Source organism: Rhinolophus sinicus, chromosome 2 (genome assembly GCF_057876585.1).
Source record: "Rhinolophus sinicus isolate RSI-liver-muscle chromosome 2, RSI-T2T, whole genome shotgun sequence".
NCBI lineage: Eukaryota > Metazoa > Chordata > Mammalia > Chiroptera > Rhinolophidae > Rhinolophus > Rhinolophus sinicus.
In genome coordinates this window covers 68,396,663-68,408,756 of record NC_142502.1, presented here as the reverse complement: position 1 = coordinate 68,408,756, position 12,094 = coordinate 68,396,663, and the positions used below count along the sequence as shown (strand labels likewise).

The window sequence follows — 12,094 nt, the reverse complement described above, 5'->3', positions numbered from 1 at the left end:
TTCCTGGCAGTTATATATCACTGTCTTGATGTATGAAAAATCAATTGCCTGTTAGAGTTGACAAAAATATATACTTTAATTGGAATATCTACTCGGATCACAAAGAATAGAAAGAGTAACATTCTGTTCAATTTTGTAGATTTGTAAAGAGCTCATTAGCATAATATTAACTGTGTTAATTTCCAAAATAGTATAGAAAAGAAGCTATCTACATAAATTTTAATAAATTAAAGTTGAATGATTAAAAAGCACACACCAAGTTTAATTTATAGTATAACTTAAAAATCATTGAACTGTATTCATAGACTCGATCTTTTTATGTTATATGCTAGTTATTTGAGAGTATGACTTTAACAATATCAGCGTTACTTCTAAACTTTGGCATTTTCCAGGATTTTGATGCAATTTTATTTTATACATTTTAGTACTTTTCAGATATCAGGGTTGATTTTAAGAAGCAAAAATGAAACTTAGGTACTTTAAAAGTTAACTGAAGTAATCAATGTAAAATGCTTAGTTCAAAGCCTAGCACATAGCAACTCCTGTGAAATCAGTTGTTTATGATTATGATCAGTATTTCTGACTCCTCTCCTCTTGCCTCTCTCTCTCTCTCTCTCACTGGGCTGTATACTGTACCTTGACAATTTCCATAAACTCAACAGTGTTTCTAATTTTCATTGTGTCTACCCTCTAGCTTCTGGTGTTTTAGAAATTTCCATAACTGTCAGTGCATAACTCCTGTTTCAAGAACATATGCTTATATAACACACACTAGGTGTTGAAGAACTTTACCTTCTCTGATAGGTACCAGCAGCTTATTTCCTACTTTGCCTAGGATCCAAGAGCTTGATGGTCAAGAGATGAGCTGGATATGATCCTGACATGCACAAGATCGTACAGAGACTGGCATGGGAAGGCTGACTCCCATGTTTTTAATGTGCCTATTTACTGATGGAGTTTGGGACCTCGGGGTTCCCTTGTAACTGAAGTTAGTCCTAAGATACCATAAAAAACATTGTTATGTTTTTTCAGGAAATGACTGCAACATAATATGTGTTTGTTACTTTCAGCATTAATTGAAATGCTTTCCCTTTATTTTTATTTACTTTAGACTTATTGAGAATACTTTTAATAATATACGAATACTTTTTATATAAAGTGAAAAACAAAAGTCCCTCTTCTACATTGTCTTCACTGTCATTCCTCAGGATAAATAAGTTTTGATGGTTTGGAATGAATCCTTCCAGACTATGTATACATGTCAGCTCATTATTTATATAGCTATATTTATTGGTGTCCCACTGCTGTGGTGGTTGTTTTTCCACACACAAAAATATGAGGTTATATTGTTCAGCAGTTTGCTTATTTTATCAATTAACTTATCATGGACATTATTTCATATCCTCAGTCTTTTTCATGGCCGCATAGTATTTGACTGTATGGAAGCATCTTGATTTGTTTAGACTTTTTCCTGCTGAAAGACATTCAGAATGTCTCTCAATTTCATCTGCTTACATGTTGCATGAATCTCAAGGGTCGGAAGCTTTTCTCCTGGGTGTATCTGTGCTTATTTCCCACACCACACTGTGCAGGTTATAGGAAGCCTAGGCTGTCTGCCTAGGTTGCTTATTGGCCTTCAGGAATCAGTGCAAGGATGTCATTTGATCTTGAATAGGCCTAAACTCAGATAAAAAGTACCTGTTCTATTGTGTGGAGTTTTAAGGTAACAGCAGCATTTTTAGAGAAGTTTCCCATTTCTGTGTCTTAGAAAATTAAGATGCACTATCTAAGCTGAGATGGATTTTAGCTCCCTCATCCTTATATGCTTTGGCGTTGGCAGAGGTCTGGGATTCAGAGCTATAAGAAAGGTGGGATGGTCAAATCTGTTTTTTCAATTGGTAATTCTTTAAGGACAACTTTTAGAGAACACTTTGAGAGTATATTTGTTTATTCGTGATTGTAGAATATTATTGTCTCTTTATATTTCTAACCAGGTACATTGAAATTTAATTTGTGACTGCCATAAATGACATAATTAATCATAGTGATAACATCCAAATACTAGTATCCCAAGGTTAGCATTTCACTGGGGATAGGGATGATGTTCATTAAGGTGTTCATAAAATTTTATGTTCTTCAGTCACTATTTACTTAGTAGATACAGTAACTTATTTTTGTCATAGCTACTGGCCATATCTTGGAGTTTAACATCTGCTGGTTTAAACTGCTGCATACTTTTAAAATTCTAAACTCTAGTTGCCTAGGATGAAGGAAAAATTTTAATCTATGTAGATATTTTTGCTTGGAAGATTTTATCTCATATTTATAAAATAGTAATTTAGAATTTAAGGAAGGTGATATCAAGTTATTAGACATGTAGAGGAGAAATTACCACTTCTCTTTGGTAATATGGTAATTGTTCAAAGTATTTCAAGTTATAACTTGCTGTTGATTTTAATGTTTTTTACCTTACAGAGCTGGCATCCTGCTATATCATAGCTATCCTTTTTTATTATTGTACAGAATATATCATGCACAGTGTGAACAACCACACTGAGTCATTATTCAGAATACATCCTTATTATTTGTCAGATATTCTACGTTAAAATGGGGTTGTGGTCGTTAACCAGATTTTAATACACGTGGATGAAGAGGGCTATAATAAGCCTTTTACTTTCACAATGATTTTTTCCTTCTAAGTCTCCTTGAATATTTAGTAGCTTAAGCCTTTTCTTTGCTACAGTATTTACATGCTATTTTTGTGTTTTCCTTTTTCACAAAGCAGTATTTTCTAAGATTATTTATTTATTTGCAAATATACCCCCAAATGAACAAAAAAGCCCTTTTATTCTTAAAGTAATATGAAGAAAAAAAAGATATTGAGAAATGAAAATGTGAAATACAGTAATTTGGTTTATAATACAAAATATTTTATAATGGAATGCATATTTAATGACATACATAGAATTACAAATCTCATTTTTGTTTTGTATTAGGATTATAAACTATTGAAAAAACTTTTAATGGCAAAAATCAAATGAATGTTCAGTTTAAAGAGAATTGTAACTTAAAATTGAATTACTAATTTTTCATTATTTATTTAATTAAAATAATTTATTTTTGTTAATTAAAACTACCATCACATACTTGAAAATATTCTCTTCAACATCAGGTTTTCCTTTTCTTTTTCAGTCTGTGATCAAAACAGGGCGACTGCTAATCAGTCATGAGGCTCCTTTGACGGGTGGCTTTGCATCGGAGATCAGCTCTACAGTTCAGGTAGAGTAACGTTTTGGCACTAATTTTAACATTTGTGCAATTGCATATGTATTCCAAGAAAAAATTACTTATCACAATATGTAAAAGTGTGCACTTTTTGGAAATGTACATTTGTCATTTGATGGTCTAATTATAGTTAATGGTCTAATTACATCATCCAGAAAAGAAATTTTAAAATAATAAAGTTGAAAATTCCTTCGTAGGAAGGAGAAAGTGTCAAATGAGTTTAATAAACTAATGTCAGTTTTGTTTGCTAGGATAACAAGAACACTTTTAAATCTGAATGTGATATTTCTTTCTTGATAAAACTTAAGCTTATGATGAAATAGATTGATTATAAAATTAATCTTAGATTTTCCGACTTCACCTTACAAAAAAAAATGAATCTATCAAAAATCAGTTATTTAAATTTAATAAATTTTAAAATCAACAGTTCATTAGTTTAATTAGTAATTTTTTAGTATGCTATTGGTAATACTTTATAAGTGGTTTAAAAACATATTTCTTTTTAAAAAGTGTTCAGTTAAGATGCTGCATATCAGGAAAAATTACACCTCTTTATGGAGAATTTTCCCTTAAAATTGGTATTCACATTTATATCACAGATATGAATAAGATGATTTAAATCTTTCATTTCCCTAATTTTTAAAATTAAAAATTAAATACATTTTAAATGTAAAGGATATGCATTTTAAATTCAGAATATCTTTGCAGTTTGCAAGCATTTTACTTCTCTTTACTGGTGTTAAGATGGCTCTATTGTTAAAATACATATAAGTTGAGAATTCCTTTAAGAATATATGGTTCAAAAACTTGATATAAGATTATGGTATATGAGTAATGATAAGCTTTTATTTTTAAACATTTAACCAGTAAACAATTATTTCTATCAATAAAATATCTTTAAGTTCTAATTGACAAACTCTAAATATTTTTAAGTTAGATAAGTAATTATGTTTATAAATGTTCTTAAAACTAGATCAAAGTAATCTATAATTATATTCAGAAACAAAATTTATACTGTTATTTTTACATGTTATATATTGTCACTAATGAAATTAAGAAAAGCAAATTGAGTTTTGTAGATTTGTTGTTTTCCTATTTATTATATAAATTAAAATTTGAAACATACTGCTTATCATCATATAACGTGTACTTGGCATTTATTGTGCATTTTATTCATTGAGTAGCATAATATACTAACTTTGTAAAAAGCAGGGGTTGCAAGAATCATTCTAACACCAAGATGCTATTTCAATTCAGAGGCAAGACTGCAAAAAGAAACTGGGATTTTCTGACTCCTAGTTAATATGTAGTCCATTAAACCATTTGAAACGATAGTGACTGTGGCTAATAGAACCGTTAACTTAACGGTTATCTGATAGCCTTTTTTCACTTTGCCCAGTGAATGCCATCCTATTCTTATCTCAGAAGTTTCATTTGCATTTAAATGTAAAAGCAAAACAAATAGAACATATCTAACTTCTCTTGTGAAGTTTGCTTTCTCTAAGTGTGCTCTCTAAATTTGATCTCCATAAATTATTAGTAAGCTGCAATAGAATGTAACATTTTCTGGAGTGGGGAAGAATTAGAAAAATTGTCTAGCCTAGTGTCTCTTGATCTTGATTAATACGTAGCTGATGTTGACAGAAAAATATCTCTCAGGTCCCAAGAATACATCTTACAAATTCTAGTTTGAGGAACACCATATGATGAGTTAAACATAGTCACCATAAGCTACCACCAACAAGATCATAAACACTGTACACTGTATCAAAATCAGATCCTGAAATTGTGATAATAGGTGCTAAAAGTTGTGAGTGAGATTATCTAGAATATAATTATATTTATATCATAATATGAAGACACCAAAACAAGACACTTTATAACACTGTCAGACGCCTAAGAATATGGCCAGAGATCCTCAGGTGTCTGCTGTCTGAGAAATCCTGACCTAAGCAAACCATATTTCTTTCATAGTAAGTTTTTGTCATCCTAAGTGCTTGCGGCTTACCCAGTTTAAAAAGACAGTGGAAGATCTGAGACTTGGACAGGCATATTGAGTAAACGTTGTGTGTGTGCATGTGCATTCTGTATTCAAAGCCTCCTCCCCCCCACCAGAGGAATATCGAGCAGTTTTGGCTTCATTATAAAATGTTCTGTTTTACATGTTAAAATCATTCAACCAACTAACAAGAAAATGAATGAAGGCAATAGTGTAAATTTGTAGAGGGATCTGCATTTGATATTTTGGGGAATTAGAATTTGGTTTATTAATATGAGGATGCATTTGAAAATATTAATAGTTTTTGCTTGATTCAAATTTTATTTGCATAGATGGAAAGTGTGGAAAATGAATTTTAATAAAATATAATCAACATAGTATCCCCAAAAGCTTGCCTGTTGTGGCTTTTCTGTGTTCATAAGAGAGATTAGAAAGACAAAGAGACAGAGAGAGAGACAGAGAGAGAGAGAAAAAGAGAAAGCTAGACACCTTGAGAGATTTTCTTCTTTTTTGGTAATAGTGATTGCATATAACTTAGAGTACGCTGAACAATAAAATCTACTTTTCAGTAATTATTTCATCCACATAGTCAACTAAATGCAATGTAGTATTTATTAAGCATCTTCTTTGAAAGGCCTCATTCCCTATTAAAAGTGAAGGCCGTATGAAATTATCAGGGCCTTGGGTTGTTTAAACTGAAATCACTTAAGTGTGAGATGCAGTTGCTTTCACCACTTGGAAGGAGTCATATTTCTCCTATATTTACTTTTGTTGTGTATACTTAGTGATGTTAAAAAATATAAAACAGGGTTAAAACATTGAAAGCCAATTTTCTGGGATGGCAGGGAAAAGGTACACAGAACTTTTCAGTTTTGTCTTGGAAAAGAAGTTTGAAATTGAGGATGAGAATGATCTATAATTTTGAATACTATTGATTAGAATAATTTATTGAAAAACAAAGAATTCTCTTTTGATCAACGAATGTAAATTTTATGTGAAAGAGAGCATACACAAAATAATCTGCTCACTCTATAAGCACTATTCTGTGAAGATAATCTGGTAGCTCTTTAAAAGTTCATAGTTAATCTTACAAAATTGCTCTTAAACTTACAATATTTTAAGAGAATGATTATTAAAAATAAACTACTATTTTTAAATACATTCAAATCTGAACGCATCATTTTCTGTTTTCCTCAAATTCTAAAGTATCACCCATATTAAAAATAAAAAAAATATTGAAGAGAATATAGCACTAAAAAGAGTATTCTTTTAAGATTATAGTTGGTATTTTTAGATAGAAAAATTGTATCATGCTATATAAAATTGGATATCAAATAAAGGAACTTTTTTTGCTATGTGTAGGAATTACTGCTGCCATTATTATTAAGATTATTTTTAGTTATGCAGAAAAAATATGAAAAGAATGACTATGAAATGTATTCATATTTTATTTACATAAATTTTCAATTTATACCAGACAGTTCTTCCATTATACAGAGTTCAGTGTATGCAAGTTTGTTCATGCCTGTTGCCTTTTGTTCATAAAGCCATTTATTATTTTAAAAAATTTCAGTGCGAACATTAAGTTTGAAGTAATGTTAAACTCACAAAAGTGTTTAGCACACTATATTGATTGAATATTAATTTTTAAGTTATATTTATCCATAGTTTCTTCACTTTTTATATAAATGCTTACAAAAATCAAAACTAATACATCGAATCTAAGGACTGTTTTGCATTCCTATTGGATTTAATTTGGAAGTTAACTGGGAAGCAGAACAAGCTGAGGTCTGGTATATTTGGCTCCCCTCGGGGAGATTTCTTGGTCAGTCATCCAAAGCTTCCCTGTCTTTTCCCATCTAATTTTACATTCCCATCTGTTCTCACTTTGGGGCGAGGGAACTTTTTCCTTCTTTCATTTGACACACACACCAAAACTTGGAGATGTACTTCTTTTAGGGAGTTACGCATTCCCATTGTGTACCCTGATTTGTGGAAAAGTACAAAGACAACAGAGTTTAGGTAATTCATTGACCTCATTGTATAGTTTGAGCAAAGATTTTGTTTCAGAAAATTATATGAATTAATTTTATGTGATGTTTGTAGTCCTCGGCTTTATATAACCACAGCTTTAAAAATAAATCTTTACTGTGCAAAAAAAGTGTTAACCTCATCCATTTCAGTATTCCCCCAAATGAATTTATATTATATGTTTTAGAACAAAATATTCAAAATAGGCATTATTTATTTAAATATTGAGATCAAGTAATTTGTGGTATTTTAGCAGCTTTTAACAGCATACTTTAAGCCTTTTAGAAACCAACCTTTATTAATTTCAAACATATTCCCATAATGATGAAATAAATCTTGACTCTGATAGGCTTGTGATAATAAAAAAAAAATGTTTTTTTTTCTTTCTTCTGGATTCAATGTTTAATAAGAGTTCCAAAAATTTTAGGGACTGGGGTTGGCTTAAAGGTTTGAATTTGTTTTTTAACACATGGAACCAATAAGTCTGTAATAAAGAGTCCAATTGGAGAGAATGGTAAGTTTCCATACCATTGTTCCATCCTTTCTGTGCGGTCCCTTTTCCTAGAATAAGAACTCAGAAGTTGTGCATACCGACATATAATTTTTAAGGTAATCATATTGTAATAGTTTGAGAGGATTTTTATAGGGTTTACACAAATCATTGTGTAAAAGGGAGCTTTCATAAGTTAAAGTAAAGGAATTTTGCTTTTCTTACTGTTTCGTGTTAGGATTATACAGAAGGATTTTTTTCTGATGAACTTATTATTACTGCTGAATTTACAAGCACTCTATTAAAGCATCAATCTGAAGAAGAGGGGGAAAAGGTTCTAAGTGGTCTTGAGTTTTTTAACATCATGGAAATATGTTTAATTAAAGTTACTATGCTTATAAAGTAAGAGTCATCAAATTACCCCAGTAGCAATTTGATGAATAGTTTTGTGCAATTTTATAATCTTACTTTTTTTTTTAAACCCATGTTGCATAATATTTGCCAACAACGACAGATATTGCAATTAGGAAAAATGTACTTCAATACTAAACTCTATTTAGATGAAGCCAGAGCATCAGAAAAAGCAGTTTAACGTAGAGTGTTCAGTTATAGGATGGCCTTTTTAAAATGGCATTTTGCCCTAAAGCCTATTGAATGTTCACTAAGCAGTTTCTATAGCTGTTGATAGGAAGCAAAGACTAAATCTTGCAGGGATGCATCATGGATGGGGTCGCTACATCACTGTAGTTAAACCCATGGTATACACGTTTGGTCCTCCTCTTTGCCCTGACCACACCTTGTCTCCATCAATGTCTCTTTCTCCTTTTCTTAGTGTAAATGTGGCCAAGGTTCCACCATCAGCCCTCTAATTCTCCCCATTTTTTCTTGGGCAGGCTCAACCATTTGCATGGCTATTCTTGAAATTTTCAAATTGAAAACTTTCAAGGTTGGCTCTTGAGTGTTAGATTCAAAATTTCAATTTCCTGTTAATTTGGTAGTGATAAAAAAATGTGTATGATAAAATGGTTTATGTGGAAGGATTTTAACATGAAACAAAAGGTAGATGTAGCACATGGAAATCTGCCAGTGTCTAGAAATCCGCTTGTATCAAAATGAACTCTATTCCTCAACTTTTTCTGGACCTTTTAAATTGTCTTCTTTAGCTTCTCATGTTTTATCACATTACTCTTCATTATTTTCTTAAAACACACATCAAATTTTGTTAATTTTCTTTTGAAAACCTTCAGTAGATTGTCTTTGGCTATAGAAATAGATCTTTATGTCAGTATTCAAGATCCTTATCTGGCCAAACCAGTGTGTCCAGTGTTAGTTCTCACTTCCCTTTATGACTCCAGTAGGTTGATCGCACTGACCCATTGCCCATTTCCTGAGTGATAGTTAATTTTGCAACTAACCTTTATTGAGTGCTCTGGGCACATCCTTAATTTGGTCATTTTATTCAAGAAATAAAATCCTTGTTTTAGACACACTTAAATGTTTAGTAGAAGAAGTAGATGCTAAACAGACGAATATATTATGATACATGCTAGGATAGAGAAGTATTCAAAAGATTATGGAATTACAAAGTACTTATCATCTATTCCAGATGTGACAGCTGAGTCAACTCTTAGAGGATGAGTAGGACCCTGGGAGTGAAGGTGGGTGGGGATTCCAGTCAGAAAGAACAATATGAATAAGGAGACAGGAAAAAAAAAAGATATTCTAAGGATTAAGGTGGTTTTGGTACAATTGGAGAGTAGCAAATGAAGCTTGTAGCACAAAGTAAGGGTCAGCAAGTCGGTAGGAATTAAATCCTAAAGAATCTTATATGTAATACTGAGGAATTATTTTGCATGTGTATGTGGAGGAAATAGACATGACAGAGTAGAGCCAGCTCACAGAGGTATAAATTCAAATTCTTCCAAATAATGTATTTAAAATACACTTTATAAAGTTTCTGACAAACAGGAAGCAGTAGGAACTAAAAAAAAAAGTTCACAATTATTATCATAACCTATACTATTATAAGGCAAAAGGGTGTCATTAAAGGTTTTTAAGCATGAGATTAACATCAAAAGACTTATAATTTAAAAAAAGCTCTGGCACTTATGTTGAGGGTGCATTGGGCGGGGTGAGGCAGGAAGTCAAGAGACTAATTAAGAAACTATATGAGTAAATCAAGTAAGAGACTTAAGGGTGTTCTAAACTGAGGACACAGAAATGGGACTGGAGAGAAAGGTGAATTTCAGAGAGAGTATGAGGGAGAATCTGAAAGAAAGACTTGCTGACTGGTTAGATGGGAATTGGTCAGGGACTGAAGCAAATGACAGAGAGGTGGGCAGGAGTCAAAAGTAAGGCTTAGCTTGGTTTCCAGGTTGGATGATTTTTGAATGGAGGTGCAGTTTCACCAAGCTGGGGGAATATTAGAAAACAGGCATACGCACATATTTTATGGAAGATGATGAATTCGGTTTAGACTTGTAATATTTGAAATGGGGATGAAAATGTGTCTTGCAGCTCAGGAGAGAATTTAAGGTGTAGGAAAAGATTAAGGAATCATCATCTTGTGGCGATGACTGAGGTCATGGGGACTGGTATTCTCACACAGGAAATGGATAATCTTTAGATCAGAAGTTTCTGAAGAAGTGCCTAGGTATATTCATATTTAAGAGAAAGAGAAGAAGAAGAGATGTAAAGGAGAATGAGAAGAAGTGGCCACAGAGAAGGAAGAGTGTAGGAGCAAGCCATTACCGAAAACAAGTAGGTAGAGTTTTACCATGGAGCATACGGCCAACGATATTAAATGCTTCCAGAGTTGGTCAGCTAAAGATTGATGGTTATACCTTGAACACAGCAACTGAAAGACACTGGTGACTTTGATGAAAGCAGAGGAATAGCCAGCTTGGGAGCCACATTGTGTTTGGGCTGGTAGGTGAATGAATGGTGAAGATTTGAAATAAGGAAGATAGACTACTATTTCAAGAAACACGATGTTTAAGGAAAGGAGAGGAATAAAGTAGTTAGTAAAGGGTTCAATCTCTAAATGGTATTTGCTCAGCATGGAATGCCATTTTCTCAATTGGAATCCCTCCCCAGCAGCCTCCTTAGCTTCTCCCTGTCCCTCACCATCTCCTCCCCATCTCAGTCCAACCCCTATGCTTCAAGCCCATCTAGCAGTGGGGTTTTAAATAGCTCTCAAATCTGCCCTTTGCTTTCCATTGCCCTAATAAACTCTAAAGGAACAGGAAAAAAAAAAAAAAAGAAAGAAAGAAAGAAAGAAAGAAAGAAAGAAAGAAAGAAAGAAAGAAAGACAGACAGAAAAAGAAAGAAAGAAAGAAAGAAAGAAAGAAAGAAAGAAAGAAAGAAAGAAAGAAAGAAAGAAAGAAAGAAAAGAAAACCCAACTACAAAATCTAAAAGAAAAATTTAGGAAATAATTGATATTGCGATGAGTAAGACACTTTTAGCAAAAAATAAAAAAGCAATAGGATCAGTTTTATTGTCACAGGTTAATATATCTACATAACATGAAAAAAATTTGAGTGACAAAAACAAGTACAACTGATAGGAGAATAATGGAAGATATTGGAACACATGATGAAAGATTAATCTGTATAATACATTAAACATTCTGAAATATCAATAAGGAAATAGCTCCTTTATTTAACATGTTGCATACGGATCACGAGAATCTTCACGAGGGATTTAAACCCCACCGTACGCAACATGTTAAAAGGTCAGACACAGATTTTTTTTTTTAGAATTATTATTGGCCAGTAAACATGATACCGTATGCCACTTATTATGGCTAAAAGTGTGAATTTCAAAAATGAAATATTAATATCATTTGTTATCCATAAGAGTGGCGTCTCCTAAAAATGAATGATATTTAATGTTGATATGATGATGTACGGTGAATGTAGAAACTGATTTATTCTTCCAGGAATCAGTTTTGGAATGTGTATCAAGACTTTCTCTGACGCAGGAATTCTAGCAGTTGTCACTTTGGAGTTACACACAAAAATGTATTAAGACATTCTTTTCAGTGCTGATGGTTTGATAGGAATATATTGGAAATGATATTAATGACAACAGGAATATAGTTGAATAAGTTATGAATGTTGTGGATTTATTAAAATTATAAAAGAATAGTTGACAATATTATGATATTTGCATGCATATACTATTAAGTGAAAAATCTCACTGTGGAAGCCTACATGTGTTTTACTTGCTCAATTTTGTGAAAAGGAAAAACACACACACAAATACGTATGTCTAGGTACAGGAAAAA

The 12,094-nt window shown here is 32.1% G+C and overlaps 1 protein-coding gene across 4 annotated transcripts in view; it reads left to right on the top strand.

Annotated features, from left to right (window-relative positions):
• The window catches only part of BCKDHB (branched chain keto acid dehydrogenase E1 subunit beta), a 219,477-nt gene that overhangs the window by 135,489 nt on the left and 71,894 nt on the right, over positions 1 to 12,094 (top strand). For all 4 annotated transcript variants that reach the window (XM_019729566.3, XM_074333225.2, XM_019729567.3 and 1 more), the window contains exon 9: positions 3,193 to 3,279. In XM_019729566.3, the coding sequence (XP_019585125.1) occupies positions 3,193 to 3,279 (87 nt within the window). The remainder of the gene's footprint in view (positions 1 to 3,192; positions 3,280 to 12,094) is intronic.